Source organism: Chiloscyllium punctatum, chromosome 27 (assembly GCF_047496795.1).
Source record: "Chiloscyllium punctatum isolate Juve2018m chromosome 27, sChiPun1.3, whole genome shotgun sequence".
NCBI lineage: Eukaryota > Metazoa > Chordata > Chondrichthyes > Orectolobiformes > Hemiscylliidae > Chiloscyllium > Chiloscyllium punctatum.
This window is the reverse complement of record NC_092765.1, coordinates 32,961,135-32,979,428: the sequence shown is the minus strand read 5'-3', so window position 1 is coordinate 32,979,428 and position 18,294 is coordinate 32,961,135. Positions and strand designations below refer to the sequence as shown.

General features: G+C 41.1%; 2 protein-coding genes across 6 annotated transcripts; both read right to left on the bottom strand.

The window, feature by feature from the left end:
- Positions 1 to 1,543: 1,543 nt before the first annotated feature.
- LOC140453297 (interferon alpha-inducible protein 27-like protein 2A) lies at positions 1,544 to 7,482 on the bottom strand. Its single transcript, XM_072547865.1, has 4 exons — positions 7,333 to 7,482; positions 3,960 to 4,021; positions 2,106 to 2,267; positions 1,544 to 1,738 (listed from the first exon to the last, which is right to left on the bottom strand). Exons 2-4 carry the CDS (start codon positions 3,991 to 3,993, stop codon positions 1,665 to 1,667), a joined length of 270 nt encoding a protein of 89 aa, XP_072403966.1. The 5' UTR covers positions 3,994 to 4,021; positions 7,333 to 7,482; the 3' UTR covers positions 1,544 to 1,664.
- Positions 7,483 to 9,118: 1,636 nt separating this feature from the next.
- On the bottom strand, positions 9,119 to 16,197 carry LOC140453296 (interferon alpha-inducible protein 27-like protein 2A). Of its 5 annotated transcripts, none has more exons than XM_072547864.1 (4): positions 16,089 to 16,197; positions 11,554 to 11,609; positions 9,694 to 9,855; positions 9,119 to 9,326 (listed from the first exon to the last, which is right to left on the bottom strand). In XM_072547864.1, the coding sequence occupies exons 2-4, from the start codon at positions 11,579 to 11,581 to the stop codon at positions 9,253 to 9,255; spliced, it is 264 nt and encodes an 87-aa protein (XP_072403965.1). In that variant the 5' UTR covers positions 11,582 to 11,609; positions 16,089 to 16,197; the 3' UTR covers positions 9,119 to 9,252. The 5 variants fall into 5 exon arrangements, with proteins under 5 accessions (XP_072403965.1, XP_072403964.1, XP_072403962.1 ...); XM_072547863.1 differs by having other exon boundaries at positions 16,017 to 16,149; XM_072547861.1 differs by having other exon boundaries at positions 9,120 to 9,326; positions 11,548 to 11,609.
- Between the last annotated feature and the right edge of the window lie 2,097 nt (positions 16,198 to 18,294).

Sequence of the window (18,294 nt, the reverse complement as noted above, 5' to 3'; positions counted from 1 at the left end):
GTGTCCAGGAGAAATTGTGTAAACATTAAAATATGTCAGGAGGTTGGGTTGTGTTTTAAATTCTTTAACACTCAAGTTCCAAATCAATAATCCCAGTTTAAGTAAATGCTTGGCAGTTCGAATAACATAAAGGATTATTCAAAACTTAGATGTACAACCATTCAACGAGTGGAAAATAAAGTGCACTGTGTGTGAACGGGGTGAGGGAAATTAATTTGTGTGTGTGTGAGGAGGCTGGAGCTGTTCAGAACACCAGGTTCCCATTGAGTTGTGTGGAGCTGCCCACTCCACATCAGTAGCTCACCAACCTCAGACTGGCGCAATAATAAGCAACACAGACCACCAGGTTGACAGCAAGATTACCTGGCTGGATTGTCACAAAGAGGCTGGAGGAGTAGAGTGCTGCAGAACCCCAGATGATTTAATATTACAGCGTAATCCTGAGGCGTGAGGGAACTAAGATTTGCAATTCCTTGCACAAATAGAAATACATTTTTATGACCTTAACCAACAACATTTTAAGTTGAAAATCATATTGGTGTGGCATCTTCCCATTAAAGACAGAAAATTGAATATTAAACTAAACTTGGTAATGGCCCTAAACCAATCATAAAAAACAATTTCAGGCATTGGAATCAGGAAAGGTACATTATGCCTTTAAAAAAAAGACAAATCTTTATCTGGTGACATGTTGACTCAGTTTAGCACTGCTGCCTCACAGCACCTGGCACCCAATTTGATTCCAGCCTTGGATGACTGTCTGTGTGGAGTTTGCACGTTCTCCCCGCATCTGTGTAGAATTCCACCTGCAGTCCAAAGATGTGCAGGCCAGGTGGTTTAGCCATGGGAAATGCAAGGTGATAGGGAAGGGGGCTGGGGCGGGATGGGATACTCTTTGGAGGGCCAGTGTAGACTTGATGGTCCGAATGGCCTGCTTCCACACTGTAGGGATTCTATGATTCTACAAATGTATGATTAAGCCTCAAAGCTGAAAACTCAAATGAGGATCTCAAAGTCAGCCAGGGATTTGAGGATTAAAGCAGTTACCATTTTTCTAAATTATGACAAGTGTACCTCAAATCAGTTAAAACACAGATTAGAGAAGAATTACTCTGAAAAAAAAACCTACCATTGCAGGTTAATAATCCAGAAAAGGTCATGAATGTTTCATGAGATAAATTTTAGTGTAAAGCCAGATGCTGGCACTTTTATTCCTTCACAAGATGTGGGCATCACTATTGCCCAGAGGGCAGTTAATAGTCAACCACATTGCTGTGGGCGTGTCGTTACATGTTGATCAGAAAAGGATGGCATGTTTCCTTCCCGAAAGTGAACCAAAAATCATGATTATCATTAGGCTCTTGATTTTATAATCCTTTATTTTTGAATGGAAATTCCACCCATTTGCCAGGGTGGATTTGAACCCAGAACATCACCCGTGTCTAGCACTAATACCCCTAGGCCATTGGTGCAAACAATTTGAGCAAAACTGTTGCACAGAAACTTCCCATATTTGGGATGAAGAAACAGACAGACTGAAATGTTAGATTATGCAGAGCTTTTATTGAATTTCAGCATTAGGCTTCAGTTGCATTTTCCCTCCTCTGATTCAGAATGAAAATTATTTATTTTCCGTTATCTTCAGGCATTTTTATTTTCGAATGTCAGAAAAGTGCACCAATAAAAGCACCGGCAGCTCCCAGTCCAATTTTGACAGCTACTGAGATTCCAGCCGCCCCTGCATAGAACAGAAAAACAAAGGGCATCAACATGACATGTCCTGAATTTATTAATCTCAACATTTCTTACAATTCTGGTCTAAATAATATTCTAGGGAAAGACAGAATGCATAGTGAAATTGTTAGATAGCTAACTTCCTTATTTGTAATCACAATAAAGCCAACCCTTACACTGCTGAGGTTAAAACATCAGTAGTATTAATATTTATTGCAAAACTGTCACTTAGCTTTTGTAAAGTCTACTCTGAGAGAAGTATCCAAGACAATAAAATAATATTGGGTACAGTTATAAATGCTAAGACTTCATCAGTGAAGCTTTGAAGAAGAAATGCTGAGAACCATCCATTACTTATCAGCGGATTTTACCAGCAGATTGAAGGACGGCCACCAGACTTCCAGCAGCTACTCCTCCCCCATTGGCGATAGCTGCTGAAGACATCATACTTGCTGCTATGGAGCCTCCTGCTATTCCAGCACTGGTAAATCCCACAGCTCCCAGAATCACTGGGGCAGCAGCAATGGTAGCAACTGAAAGATAATATTTCCCCATTTCAGTATGGCACAATGTACATAAATTTAATATTGATTAAAATACCAGGGAATCAAGTGGCAGTTTTTAAACGTGAGAACATCATTGATCCAATTTAATATTGCTCAAAACCTGAAATTCTAAAGTCTAGTTAGTCCCATCTGCAATTAAGGTCTATTTCCTTCACAATAAATCCATCCAGCCTTTTTGAAATATCTGGTATATTTTGCCTTTGGTTGATATTGGTTTGTGGACATGTTGTCGTGTGTTGATTGATGTCCTGGTGTTCAGTCTAGGTGTGTTCTTTTGTGTTTGTTTCCACAATTTGCGTGGATGTTTTCTGTTCTTCCTCAGCATTGTTTCATTAAGTGTTGTGAGTTTCTAAGCCTGAGCTCACTGTTTACTTTGTATATTACTGCAAGCAACCAGAGTCCCACTGTGTGATGTATCCCACATGTCAGTGAAGCAGTTCCACACCTGCACCATTTTTATCCTCCCATGTTTGTCGAGACATATATAATTGCAAGAAACCAGGTTCCCATTGTTCCATATGTTGTTGGAGTAGTTCCACACCGGCACCATTTTTATCCTCCCATGTTTGTCAGGAAGTGTGTCCTGCTTCTTAGAGAATTTGGAGAGATAATGAGTTCTCACTTGCTTTGTGTTAATGCATTTACTGACAGACTAATCTATTGATTCCTGCAGCTTTTGCCTGTGGATGTCAATTCCACCTGATTCCTGAAGAAGGGCTTATGCCTGTAACATCGATTCTCCTGCTCCTTTGATGCTACCTGACCTGCTGCGCTTTTCCAGCAACACATTTTTAACCACCTGGTAAATCTCAAAGTTAACTATTGGATGCAGCTGATCTTTTATCATGTTCCATATTTTTGAGTAAACGTCCTAGTTTGCTTCACACAAGTCCAAAAAATTGACTTTGTGTAAGCTCCTATTACAAACTGCTGGATATATTTTTAGGTTGCCTAACTGGTTCTGCACCTTCTGGATCTATGTAGCATAACTGCATCCTTTGTTAAATCTTGGACCAGATAATCCATGGCATTCTATTTCATCTTGGTGGATTTGATATCCATTCCGCTTTGCGTTGAGTTCAGTATTATTGTTTGTTTTCTTTTTTGGTATTGGCACCCTCTTTTTGTGATAGCTCTTTTGGGTCATCATTCTTCATGCAGCCCACCTTTCTTGTCATTGCTTGAATTTAGACAAGGTGGATTTGAATTAGCTGTCTGCCTGCACAAACCAACACAGTCTACAAAATAATCTTATTGTCTTTTGTTTTCTGGACTGTGCGAACTTCTCGATTGTAGTTATACTTTGTTTGCTGTTGCTCCTTTCGGCCTTCAAGCTTGCAAGGCTGGTTTCTTCTTTGATTCATTTTACTTAAAAGTAAATATATCAGCTGAATACCAGGGAATAATATAATAGCTTAAATAAATGTGGGGAGTTCATTTACAGCTAAACAAATATATGTGTAGTCCAAAGTAAAGTTGTGACACAGCCTGTGACTAGAGTTCTACATTGCAGACAACATGTTGCCTTCTCAGAACAGCCACAACCATCTTCCTTGTGCTTGTTATGATTCCAGTTAGTGGCAAGTTTTCCCCTTGATTTCCCTTTTATTTTCCATTATTATTTAAAGAAAAAGATTTATATGATCGAATAGCACTTACCTGCACCTGTTATTATAGCTCCAATTCCCAGCATGATTGTCTCCAGATATTCACTCTACAAACTGAATAAAGGTTTCATGTTAAATTCTTGATCCTAAAGTCTTTATTACAGAAGTAAATAACATAGACATCACCTCTTCCCTCACCAGTGTCGCACACAACCACTCCAGACACACATAAATGCTACTCAGTTTTTTTGTGAATGTTCTTTCTTCAACACATTACCATGAATTCAAGAGGTTGATTCAATTATCTAGAAAGGAAGACTTTTACCTTTATACAATGCATTTATAGACACCAGGCATCCCAAAGTGCTGTGCAACTAATAAATGTTTCAGTGTGGGAAAGAGCAACCAATTTGTTGCAGCAATTCCCACAAAAATCAGTACTTTTGAAAAATTCTTTCACAGAATGTGAGACTGGCTGGCTGGGTTTGTATTTATTACACTTTCCTAAACACCCTCGAGAAGGTGGTGGTAAGATTATTGAAACGCTGTAGTAATAGGGACGTTTGTAGTAAAGTCCCCATGCCTCAGGTGAAGATGGTAAGAGGTTGAGAAAGAGAGACCTCCATGGTGACCAAAGCCACTGAGAGAATTGATCTGTGCTGTTGGCATCGCACTGAGTCACAAACTAGTCAACCAACCATCTGAGCTAACAAACCCTGAAGGTACATCTATACTGCTGTGAGGAATGGAATTCTAGAATTTTGACATAAGAAGGAGCAGCAATAAAGTTCCAAGTCAGGATGGTGTGTGGGCTGTAAGGGAACATGCAGGTGATGGTGTTCCTATGTATCTGCTGCTCTTGCCTTTCTAGGTTTGGAGGGTGTGTGTTTGCGTGGTACTGTTAAAGTAGCTCTGGTAAGTTGTTGAATTGGGCCTTGCTGTTGATACATTGCTGAGTCTGTGCATCAGTGTTAGATAGAGTGACTACATGATCCACTTGCAAGTGGGCTTCTCTGCTCTGGATGGTGTTGAGCTTCTTCAGCATTGTTGGATCTGCACTCATCCAGGAAAGTAGAACTCATTCACTTGACATGTGCCTTGCAGGTGGGGGACCAGGCTGTGGGGAGCCAGGGTGTGTGTTCCCTGCCTCAGAATGCCCAGTCTCTGGCCTTTTCTTGAAGCCATTGTATTTAATGGCAGGTCCAGTTCAGATTCAGGTCATTGCTAAGCCGCCAGGACGATATTTATGGGATTCAGGGATAGTACCCCACCAAGTCATCGACAAACAACAGCTTCACAGTCTTTGTCGAACTGCAACTGTCACTATACCAAGACTTTCTAGATGACACTTTCTGGGTTAGGTTTTATGAGAAAAACCTTTAAACATGTGCTGGTTTGCTCTTTTACTAGCTCTGTAATATTTATCCAGTCGTTTGATGGCAAATCAGGAATCCTTTTTGCAGGGTGTGCTTAAAAACACAATGCATCTCAGAAAAATGATTACTTCTTTCCTTGGAGTTGATGATACAAAAGGGTATCATCTTGTCTCTGCTGTCTATTGCTGTTCCACTGTTTATCTCTCCTATTGCTGGTAAAGCGTTGCAAGATTCACATTTGTCTTGGTTTGGACTTTTATAGATTAAATGTAGATATTAGGCAGGACAGCCGAGACTTGGACATTGGAATCCTTTTGTTCCTACGTGAGTTCCAAGGCTGCTAGTCATATGCTTCCAGTACACATCCGTAGGCACTGAGAAAAGCAGTCTATGGTTGATCAGAACAGACAGACGTATCAGCAGACAACATGGAATACTCCTCATGGGCCTTTCCCACCGGCTGACTCCAGATCAGGTGTGTCCAAAGCTCTACTGGCCATTGTCATTCAGTTGCCTGTTTTTCAAAGGTTGCAAAGGAAGTTTTAGAAATCAACCCCTTTGCATTTAAAGACAAACTGGGATTGCTTTAGGAAATCAAAACTTGTCATTGAAGTAAAGATTATTTAAACTAGCCTTGGATAAAGTCATATTCTCCTTAGCTGCTGTAATCTGTATTAGTTCCCTATCTCTATGGGCACAGGTGGAAAAGCTTGTTTACTCTTCATTTGGAATTCTCTTGCTCCCCTTTTCCTAAAGGCACGGTGGCTCAGTGGTTAGCACTGTTGCCTCACAGCACCAGGGTCCCAAGTTCAATTCCAGCCTCGGGCAACTGCCTGTGTGGAGTTTGCACATTCTCCCCATGTCTGCGTGGGTTTCTTCCCACGGTCCAAAGATGTGCAGGTCAGGTGAATTGGCCATGCTAAATTGCCCATAGTGTTAGGTGCATTAGTCAAAGGAAAATGGAACTAGGTAGGTTACTCTCGGAGGGTCGGTGTGGACTTGTTGGCCCAAAAGGCCTGTTTCCACACTGTAGGGAATCTAATCTAATAGCCTTGCCATTTCAGCGTGTGCAGTTTGAAAGACGAACAGCTTCAGGACATCATGAGAACTTTAGTCTGGCCAGAAGTTAAGAACAAATTTGCATGAAATCTAAAATCCATCAATCTCAAATCAGATCACTGGAGCTAACAGTGGCTGGAGGATCTTGGGCAATGTGCCCTCTGTATCAGATTGGGCTGAACAGAGAGGAGGGAGTGTATGGGACCGCAAAGGAAAACCAGTTGTATTAAGTGAGGTGGAGGTGCTCATGTTGGACTCAGGTGGACAAAGTGACAAGTCACAGGACACCAGGTTATGGTCCAACAGGTTTAGTTGAAACCACAAGCTTTCGCAGCGCTGCTCCTTCTTCAACCTTGAACAACACTACAACCTGGTGTCCTGTGAGTTCTGACATTGAATGAGGTAATCTCAGGTTGAATATGCTTGCTACGTGCAGAGCAGAATTTCTCAAAAAGAGGATGTCAGATGACGACTGAATCTTGAAGCTGTGAAACTATGTAATGGGGAAGAAAGATTAGATACAGTGCAATTGGTGTGGGCTTTAGATATTGTGGAAATGAGTGAGGCTTTCAGACTGGAGTGGCTATGCTGCCTTGCACACGTGCTTAATATCAAATCTTTGTTCACGTAAACCTAGCAGACTTGACAGTAATGTTGTCATCACAACAGAAACACAGCTGTAAGTGCTACTCCGTATCACTCAGGAAAGCAAAAGCCATTCGCTTCAATTTCACGCGGGTAAGAGCAAATTACTATAGATACTGGAATCTATACCGAAAACAACAAAAGCTGGAGATCATCGTGGCTCAGGCAACTTCAATGGATCAGAGTCCAATTAAGGAAAATGTCATACGCAATGCATTGATGGGTTATGAGTATATTGGTGTAATCCTGCTATTATTTTAACTACAGAAAAATAATGTTTCTAAAAATACATACTGTAGAAGACCGAAAGTGCCTGAAATCACTAGTAGATTTCTTAGTTATTACCTAGATAGATCCTGGAATTACCGAAAGACGAACCCAAGCTGGACTCAGGAGGAGTAGCTTCGTAGTGGCTGAATCACAGAATATATAGCAAATCAGAGGATTCTGCCGGGTCCTAATGCTCAGTGAGTTTTGCCAATTCAATTTTCAGCCCGTTCCATTTTTATACCAGATTACAATGAAAGTTGTTTCTGAGAAATCATTATTTTCAGTTTCGTTTCCTCAGAAATCCACATGACATCACTCCCAGCCCTAACTTTGTATCCAGGAGAAATTGTGTAAATATTAAAATATGTCAGGAGGTTGGGTTGTGTTTTAAATTCTTTAACACTCAAGTTCCAAATCAATAATCCCAGTTTAAGTAAATGCTTGGCAGTTCGAATAACATAAAGGATTATTCAAAACTTAGATGTACAACTATTCAACGAGTGGAAAATAAAGTGCACTGTGTGTGAACGGGGTGAGAGAAATTAATTTGTGTGTGTGAGGAGGCTGGAGCTGTTCAGAACACCAGGTTCCCATTGAGTTGTGTGGAGCTGCCCACTCCACATCAGTAGCTCACCAACCTCAGACTGGCGCAATAATAAGCAACACAGACCACCAGGTTGACAGCAAGATTATCTGGCTGGATTGTCACAAAGAGGCTGGAGGAGAAGAGTGCTGCAGAACCCCAGATGATTTAATATTACAGCGTAATCCTGAGGCGTGAGGGAACTAAGATTTGCAATTCCTTGCACAAATAGAAATACATTTTTATGACCTTAACCAACAACATTTTAAGTTGAAAATCATATCGGTGTGGCATCTTCCCATTAAAGACAGAAAATTGAATATTAAACTAAACTTGGTAATGGCTCTAAACCAATCATAAAAAACAATTTCAGGCATTGGAATCAGGAAAGGTACATTATGCCTTTTAAAAAAAAGACAAATCTTTATCTGGTGACATGTTGACTCAGTTTAGCACTGCTGCCTCACAGCACCTGGCACCCAATTTGATTCCAGCCTTGGATGACTGTCTGTGTGGAGTTTGCACGTTCTCCCCGCATCTGTGTAGAATTCCACCTGCAGTCCAAAGATGTGCAGGCCAGGTGGTTTAGCCATGGGAAATGCAAGGTGATAGGGAAGGGGGCTGGGGCGGGATGGGATACTCTTTGGAGGGCCAGTGTAGACTTGATGGTCCGAATGGCCTGCTTCCACACTGTAGGGATTCTATGATTCTACAAATGTATGATTAAGCCTCAAAGCTGAAAACTCAAATGAGGATCTCAAAGTCAGCCAGGGATTTGAGGATTAAAGCAGTTACCATTTTTCCAAATTATGACAAGTGTACCTCAAATCAGTTAAAACACAGATTAGAGAAGAATTACTCTGAAAAAAAAACCTACCATTGCAGGTTAATAATCCAGAAAAGGTCATGAATGTTTCATGAGATAAATTTTAGTGTAAAGCCAGATGCTGGCACTTTTATTCCTTCACAAGATGTGGGCATCACTATTGCCCAGAGGGCAGTTAATAGTCAACCACATTGCTGTGGGCGTGTCGTTACATGTTGATCAGAAAAGGATGGCATGTTTCCTTCCCGAAAGTGAACCAAAAATCATGATTATCATTAGGCTCTTGATTTTATAATCCTTTATTTTTGAATGGAAATTCCACCCATTTGCCAGGGTGGATTTGAACCCAGAACATCACCCGTGTCTAGCACTAATACCCCTAGGCCATTGGTGCAAACAATTTGAGCAAAACTGTTGCACAGAAACTTCCCATATTTGGGATGAAGAAACAGACAGACTGAAATGTTAGATTATGCAGAGCTTTTATTGAATTTCAGCATTAGGCTTCAGTTGCCTTTTCCCTCCTCTGATTCAGAATGAAAATTATTTATTTTCCGTTGTCTTCAGGCATTTTTATTTTCGAATGTCAGAAAAGTGCACCAATACAAGCACCGGCAGCTCCCAGTCCAAGTTTGGCAGCTACTGGGATTCCAGCCGCCCCTGCAAAGAACAGAAAAACAAAGGGCATCAACATGACATGTCCTGAATTTATTAATCTCAACATTTCTTACAATTCTGGTCTAAATAATATTCTAGGGAAAGACAGAATGCATAGTGAAATTGTTAGATAGCTAACTTCCTTATTTGTAATCACAATAAAGCCAACCCTTACACTGCTGAGGTTAAAACATCAGTAGTATTAATATTTATTGCAAAACTGTCACTTAGCTTTTGTAAAGTCTACTCTGAGAGAAGTATCCAAGACAATAAAATAATATTGGGTACAGTTATAAATGCTAAGACTTCATCAGTGAAGCTTTGAAGAAGAAATGCTGAGAACCATCCATTACTTATCAGCGGATTTTACCAGCAGATTGAAGGACGGCCACCAGACTTCCAGCAGCTACTCCTCCCCCATTGGCGATAGCTGCTGAAGACATCATACTTGCTGCTATGGAGCCTCCTGCTATTCCAGCACTGGTAAATCCCACAGCTCCCAGAATCACTGGGGCAGCAGCAATGGTAGCAACTGAAAGATAATATTTCCCCATTTCAATATGGCACAATGTACATAAATTTAATATTGATTAAAATACCAGGGAATCAAGTGGCAGTTTTTAAACGTGAGAACATCATTGATCCAATTTAATATTGCTCAAAACCTGAAATTCTAAAGTCTAGTTAGTCCCATCTGCAATTAAGGTCTATTTCCTTCACAATAAATCCATCCAGCCTTTTTGAAATATCTGGTATATTTTGCCTTTGGTTGATATTGGTTTGTGGACATGTTGTCGTGTGTTGATTGATGTCCTGGTGTTCAGTCTAGGTGTGTTCTTTTGTGTTTGTTTCCACAATTTGCGTGGATGTTTTCTGTTCTTCCTCAGCATTGTTTCATTAAGTGTTGTGAGTTTCTAAGCCTGAGCTCACTGTTTACTTTGTATATTACTGCAAGCAACCAGAGTCCCACTGTGTGATGTATCCCACATGTCAGTGAAGCAGTTCCACACCTGCACCATTTTTATCCTCCCATGTTTGTCGAGAAATATATAATTGCAAGAAACCAGGTTCCCATTGTTCCATATGTTGTTGGAGTAGTTCCACACCGGCACCATTTTTATCCTCCCATGTTTGTCAGGAAGTGTGTCCTGCTTCTTAGAGAATTTGGAGAGATAATGAGTTCTCACTTGCTTTGTGTTAATGCATTTACTGACAGACTAATCTATTGATTCCTGCAGCTTTTGCCTGTGGATGTCAATTCCACCTGATTCCTGAAGAAGGGCTTATGCCTGTAACGTCGATTCTCCTGCTCCTTTGATGCTGCCTGACCTGCTGCGCTTTTCCAGCAACACATTTTTAACCACCTGGTAAATCTCAAAGTTAAATATTGGATGCAGCTGATCTTTTATCATGTTCCATATTTTTGAGTAAACGTCCTAGTTTGCTTCACACAAGTCCAAAAAATTGACTTTGTGTAAGCTCCTATTACAAACTGCTGGATATATTTTTAGGTTGCCTAACTGGTTCTGCACCTTCTGGATCTATGTAGCATAACTGCATCCTTTGTTAAATCTTGGACCAGATAATCCATGGCATTCTATTTCATCTTGGTGGATTTGATATCCATTCCGCTTTGCATTGAGTTCAGTATTATTGTTTGTTTTCTTTTTTGGTATTGGCACCCTCTTTTTGTGATAGCTCTTTTGGGTCATCATTCTTCATGCAGCCCACCTTTCTTGTCATTGCTTGAATTTAGACAAGGTGGATTTGAATTAGCTGTCTGCCTGCACAAACCAACACAGTCTACAAAATAATCTTATTGTCTTTTGTTTTCTGGACTGTGCGAACTTCTCGATTGTAGTTATACTTTGTTTGCTGTTGCTCCTTTCGGCCTTCAAGCTTGCAAGGCTGGTTTCTTCTTTGATTCATTTTACTTAAAAGTAAATATATCAGCTGAATACCAGGGAATAATATAATAGCTTAAATAAATGTGGGGAGTTCATTTACATCTAAACAAATATATGTGTAGTCCAAAGTAAAGTTGTGACACAGCCTGTGACTAGAGTTCTACATTGCAGACAGCATGTTGCCTTCTCAGAACAGCCACAACCATCTTCCTTGTGCTTGTTATGATTCCAGTTAGTGGCAAGTTTTCCCCTTGATTTCCCTTTTATTTTCCATTATTATTTAAAGAAAAAGATTTATATGATCGAATAGCACTTACCTGTACCTGTTATTATAGCTCCAATTCGCAGCATGATTGTCTCCAGATATTCGCTCTACAAACTGAATAAAGGTTTCATGTTAAATTCTTGATCCTAAAGTCTTTATTGCAGAAGTAAATAACATAGACGTCACCTCTTCCCCCACCAGGGTCGCACATAACCACCCCAGACACACATAAATGCTACTCAGTTTTTTTGTGACTGTTCTTTCTTCAACACATTACCATGAATTCAAGAGGTTGATTCAATTATCTAGAAAGGAAGCCTTTTACCTTTATACAATGCATTTATAGACACCAGGCATCCCAAAGTGCTGTGCAACTAATAAATGTTTCAGTGTGGGAAAGAGCAACCAGTTTGTTGCAGCAATTCCCACAAAAATCAGTACTTTTGAAAAATTCTTTCACAGAATGTGAGACTGGCTGGCTGGGTTTGTATTTATTACACATTCCTAAACACCCTCGAGAAGGTGGTGGTAAGATTATTGAAACGCTGTAGTAATAGGGACGTTTGTAGTAAAGTCCCCATGCCTCAGGTGAAGATGGTAAGAGGTTGAGAAAGAGAGACCTCCATGGTGACCAAAGCCACTGAGAGAATTGATCTGTGCTGTTGGCATCGCACTGAGTCACAAACTAGTCAACCAACCATCTGAGCTAACCAACTCTGAAGGTACATCTATACTGCTGTGAGGAATGGAATTCTAGAATTTTGACTTAAGAAAGAGCAGCAATAAAGTTCCAAGTCAGGATGGTGTGTGGGCTGTAAGGGAACATGCAGGTGATGGTGTTCCTATGTATCTGCTGCTCTTGCCTTTCTAGGTTTGGAGGGTGTGTGTTTGCGTGGTACTGTTAAAGTAGCTCTGGTAAGTTGTTGAATTGGGCCTTGCTGTTGATACATTGCTGAGTCTGTGCATCAGTGTTAGATAGAGTGACTACATGATCCACTTGCAAGTGGGCTTCTCTGCTTTGGATGGTGTTGAGCTTCTTCAGCATTGTTGGATCTGCACTCATCCAGGAAAGTAGAACTCATTCACTTGACATGTGCCTTGCAGGTGGGGGACCAGGCTGTGGGGAGCCAGGGTGTGTGTTCCGTGCCTCAGAATGCCCAGCCTCTGGTCTTTTCTTGAAGCCATTGTATTTAATGGCAGGTCCAGTTCAGATTCAGGTCATTGCTAAGCCGCCAGGACGATGTTTATGGGATTCAGGGATAGTACCCCACCAAGTCATCGACAAACAACAGCTTCACAGTCTTTGTCGAACTGCAACTGTCACTATACCAAGACTTTCTAGATGACACTTTCTGGGTTAGGTTTTATGAGAAAAACCTTTAAACATGTGCTGGTTAGCTCTTTTACTAGCTCTGTAATATTTATCCAGTCGTTTGATGGCAAATCAGGAATCCTTTTTGCAGGGTGTGCTTAAAAACACAATGCATCTCAGAAAAATGATTACTTCTTTCCTTGGAGTTGATGTTACAAAAGGGTAATTTCCTTCAAAGAAATTTTTCACAGTGCTCAGTAACAGTGTTTTCTGATGAGAAGGAAGGACTGTAAAAGGAGGGGCAATATGCCATGGGTGTCTACAGAAATAAGGCAGGCATACAAAGTCGCCAAAAACAGCAGGAATCCAGAAGATTGGGAAAACTTTAAAGTTCAACAGAAAGCCACAATAAGAGCTACAAAGAAAATTAAGGTAGAGTATGAAAAAAAACTAGCACAGAATATAAATACATATGCCAAAAGTTTCTATAAATATGTAAGATGAAGCAGAGTGGCTAAAGTAAATGTTGGTCCTTTAGAGGATGAGAAGGGGCAGTTAGTTATGGGATATGATAAAAATGGCTGACACATTGAACAGGTAGTTTGTATTGGTCTCCACAGTGGAGGATACTAATAACATGCCAGTAAGTGACGAAGAGGCGAAGGTAGATGAGGACCTGGAAATAATCATTATTATGGAAGAGTTAGTGTTGAGTATGTGAATGAAGCTAAGGATAGATGAGTCTCCTGGACATGGGGGAATGCATCCCAGGGTATGAAAAGCGATGGCGGGAGAAATAGCAGGTGGACTGGCAGTCATTTTCCCCACCCCAGGTAAAAGACCTTGTCTATTTACCCTATCCATGCTGCTCATGATTTTATAAACCTCTATAGGTCACCCCTCAGCCTCTGACACTCCAGGGAAAACAACCCCAGTCTATTCAACCTCTCCCTTTAGCTCAAATCCTCCAACCCTGTCAACATCCTTGTAAATCTTTTCTGAACCCTTTCAAGTTTCACAACACCATTCCTCTAGAAAGAAGACCAGAATTGCACACAATATTCCAAAGTAGTCTAACCATGACCTCCCAACTCCTGTACTCAGTACTCTGACCAATAAAGGAAGGCATATCAAATGCCTTCTTCACTATCTCATCTACCTGCAACTCTACTTTCAAGGAGCTATGAACCTGAACTCCAAGGACTCTTTGTTCTGCAACACTTCCTAGGACCTTACCATTAAGTGTATACGTCCTGCTAAGCTTTGCTTTCCTAAAATGAAGCACCTCGCATTTATCTAAATTAAACTTTATCTGCCAGTCCTCAGCCCAATGGACCATCTGATCTAGATCCAGTTGTACTCTGAGGTAACCTTCATCGCTATCCATTACACGTCCAATTTTGGTGCCATCTGCAAACTTACTAACTATACCATCCAAATCATGTTTGTAAATGATGAAAAGTAGTGGACACAGCACCAATCCTTGTGGCAGTCCACTGGTCACAGGCCTCCAGTCTGAAAAACAACCCTCCACCACCATCCCCTGTCTCCTAACTTTGAGTCAGTTCTGTATCCAAATGGCTAGTTCTCCCTGTATTCCATGAGATCTAAGCTTGCTAATCAGTCTCCCATGGAAAACCTTGTTGAATGCCTTACTGAAGTCCATATACATCACATCTACTGCTCTGCCCTCATCAATCCGCTTTGTTACTTCTTCAAAAAACTCATTTAAGTTGAGACATGATTTCCCATGCAAAAAGCCATGCTGACTATCCCTAATTAGTACTTGCTTTTCCAAATGCATGCAAATCCGGTCCCTCAGGATTCCCTCCAACAATTTGCCCATTATTGATATCAATCTCACCGGTCAATAGTTCCCTGGGTTGTCCTTACCACCTTTCTTAAATACTGGTACCACATTCCTGCCTTTCTCAAGCAAGTTTATTAAATGGCTTCAACATCAGGTCCCATGTACGAATCCAAGCTCTAAACTCATCTGCTTTACCAGTTATACTCTTTGTGTTAAAATAAATACACTTCAGACTGCCAGTTCTGCCATGTTCATTAATCTGCCTTTGCCTGTTGTTCCTATTAAACTGACTTGAATTAAACTCGACCTTCTCCTCAATCACTCCACATGACGACCTTCTGCACTGGTTCCCATTCCTCTGCCACACCAGTTTAAAGCCTCCAAATGACACTAGCAAGTGCTCCTGCAAGGATATTGATGGCCCTCCAGTTTAGATGTTACAGAACTTTCTCATACAGTTCACTGCAGTCCTGGAAGAGATCCTAATGATCCAGATCTAAAGCTCTCCCTTCTACGTCAGTCCTTTTGCCACGCATTGAACTGTATTATCTTCTTAGTTCCAGTGCCCAGTGGCACACAGATTATAAGCCTAGAGAAAGTCTTCAATTTTATACCTAACTTCCTAAATTCCCTTTGCAGGACCTTGTCTCTCTTCCTACCTGTGTCGTTAATACCAAAATGGACCACGACCCCTGGCTGCTCAACCTCGCCTTTCAGAGTGTCCTGTGCCTGCTCAGAGACATTCTCGACATTGACAGCTGGAGTCTCGCTCATAGCCATAGAAACACCAATCTGTGCCCCTGACTGTAGAGTCCCCTATTGCTACAGCTCACATACACTTTGAGCTTCCCTGCTGTACAACAGAGTCAGAGTCAATCATGGTGCCAGTGATCCAGCTGCTGCTGCTTGCCCCTGAGAAGCCATCCTGCCAATTGTATCCAAAATAGTATAATTCTTCGAGAGGGGAACAGCCAGAGGGGACTCCTGCACTGCCCGCCTCCCTCACCTGGTGGTCAGCCGTCTAGCTGGCCATCACCATCCCTGAAGCTCCTATCTATAAAACATTCTGCCTCCTGACAGCTCCTCGGGTGAGTCTGATTTCTGTTCCAACTGATTGACGCAGTCTCAGAGGGACATTTGACTTCTCCCTGATCTCACACATCTCACAAACTCCACTAACAGTCATTCCGACTGCTCTAGTAACTACTGGATTCAACCTTATCTTGCCATACCTTGGTGCTGCTCCCTCTCCTCAGCGACATCGAATTCTCACCAAAGCCCATACTTTGCCCTCAACAGCAGCACTTCAACCTCACAGCCCTGCCAAAAACGGCCTCACCCATTACAGTTTGCTTCTGTTTTATATGCTGCCAATAGGAAGCAAAACACAAATTCTTACTGGATTCCTTCCTTTGCAAGACAGTCACAGCTGCTGCTTGACCCGCCAGTAGGAAATGCTTCTGACACTCACCGAAACTCTTTCGTTGACCTCAAGAGCAGCAATTACTACAAACTCAGTCGTGAGCTTTTAAGTATCTGCTGGCTGTGCAAGATTACACAATCAACTGCTCGCACTTGCTTCTACTGAGTTCTGAAATATATCTTATCAATGAAGCCACACCCAATAACCAGTTCACCAGACTGTTTGCAGTTTGACATCGATCAATATCTTTTCTTAACTGATTTGAACCCATCTCTGACCAATGCAGAATCCAATGAACATGAAATAATTGTTTAACTTCAGAAAAATTACAGAGAGATAAATTTATGGAGAGAACAGTTACCTCACAGGGAAAAGGGAGACAGACTGGGAGTGTTACTGTTTGCCACATAGGAAAACATTAGTCATCAGCTTGAACACCACCCAAGCAATGAAGTCCTGATCGACAAAAATATGAAAAGAAATGCACCTGGATTTTGTGGTAATATTGGTGTTGAACTGATGAATATCCTAATGTGGAATTATATCACCAGTCCTTCATTAGTGCTGGGTCAGAATCTTGCAACTCCCTTCCTAACAGCATTGAGATTATATTTGTCTCCGGGTTCACCATAACATTCTGAAGGGCAATCAATAGTGAATGATGCCTGCCACTCATGGAAGAAACGATATGTAATTATTACAGAAATACAGTAAAGTCTGCATTATTTAGCAGAATACAATGTGGAATCTTATGCTTCACCAACTGAGATCTGCAATGTGCTCCACTTCCACTTTCGGATCCAGTGTCCTGTCTTCAGAACGTTCTTCATTTATGATCACTTGCTGTTGTGGTATTCACCCTGTTGGTCATTTGATTTCAAAAGTACATTAATAACTGGCAATAGTTGCCATCACATTATTTCTGTTAACCAGTGCATGCCAGATCCTGCAAATTTTATTGCGTGACCAAGAGTGCAAAGAGTAGAGCAGCTTTACTGTATTGAATCATGATTAGAAATTTCTTCCAAATGTCTTGATTATCACCTAGTAGAGGTGTTAGAGGTGTCCAAAGACAGAAACTGAACTACTGACAGTCTTGGGGTGTAACTTGATGTTTGGTGAAATGCAGGTACCAAACCGAAAAGAGTCTGCTATTCCCTAATGCTCAATTTACCAAAACAGCAGAAAGTAAAAAGAAGGCAACTTGTGACATCAGGTTGCACGTCAGGACATAGTCCAGCACAGGATCCCTTCCTGCTTTGTACATATTTACAACCTTCAGTAAACAGTTCTGATTACCAAGTCCTGCTCCACATCTACCTTTAAGCACACTTACGACACTCAATGAGTGACTCATTCGATTTTGACTGGTCTTCACAGCAAAGATTTTTTCTCAAATTAGTAAGTCAAGACTGGCTCCAGGGTTTCATAACTGTAGTTTAGTAGAGAACCCAAAAGATGGCATTTGTTGATTTCACTGTTGAATTTATTATCACATTCCAATGAAGCCAAGATTCAAGACATCAAACCAGGGGTCTTTGTGATGAAGTGGTAGTGTCCCTACTTTTGAGCCAGGAGGCCTGAGTCCAAGTCCCATCTACTTCAGAGGTGAGTAATAACATCTCTGAACAGGTTGATTCAAGAAAGCAAACCTGCACCATTAGTTTCAGTTTTATTGCCTCAAACCTTCATCAGACATTACCAACCATTTAAGAATACAATATGCTCACAGGGTGTGGAAGGTATAAAACTTCTAAGGACATAAATGTGTTGGAGGGCTGATTTTATAATTTGTCATACTGTCCCTAAAATGTAGTTATGGATCAAAAGTTCAACTGAAATGAAAATTATTTTGAACAGTTTACTTATCCAAACCCTTAAATTTACAAACCAGGTGACACCTTGGGAAGAAGATGTCCCTCCTCTCTAAAGCAGCTACCATATTTCCAAATAAATGCACGACAGGCATACCTAAACTCTGATAACACACACTTAGGCCAGAAATCATTATGAATTCCTCAGAAAAACTGCTACTAAAGCTCAATAATCCAAAAAAAGGTGATTAATTTGTGGCTAGATTTGTATGGGAAACTGGGTGCTGTTGATCTGGATGTTGGAGTTTGTGGTAAACTGCTGTCTAATAGTTAAGATGTGGATATTGCAGGCTACCTCAGCATTCCTTGAGGTGGTGGTTGAAAAGAGTGGCGCTGGAAAAGCACAGCAGGTCAGGCAGCATCCAAGGAGCAGGAGAGTT

What these genes read in the sequence shown, in the direction of transcription:
- LOC140453297 (XM_072547865.1), bottom strand. Translation starts at nt 3,993, where the DNA reads ATGCTGGGAATTGGAGCTATAATAACAGGTGCAG. An exon ending in AGCTATAATAACAGGTGCAG is followed by an intron (nt 2,268 to 3,959) that starts GTAAGTGCTATT and finishes ATTATCTTTCAG; the next exon opens with TTGCTACCATTGCTGCTGCC. An exon ending in GGCCGTCCTTCAATCTGCTG is followed by an intron (nt 1,739 to 2,105) that starts GTAAAATCCGCT and finishes TGTTCTATGCAG; the next exon opens with GGGCGGCTGGAATCTCAGTA.
- LOC140453296 (XM_072547861.1), bottom strand. Translation starts at nt 11,581, where the DNA reads ATGCTGCGAATTGGAGCTATAATAACAGGTACAG. An exon ending in AGCTATAATAACAGGTACAG is followed by an intron (nt 9,856 to 11,547) that starts GTAAGTGCTATT and finishes ATTATCTTTCAG; the next exon opens with TTGCTACCATTGCTGCTGCC. An exon ending in GGCCGTCCTTCAATCTGCTG is followed by an intron (nt 9,327 to 9,693) that starts GTAAAATCCGCT and finishes TGTTCTTTGCAG; the next exon opens with GGGCGGCTGGAATCCCAGTA.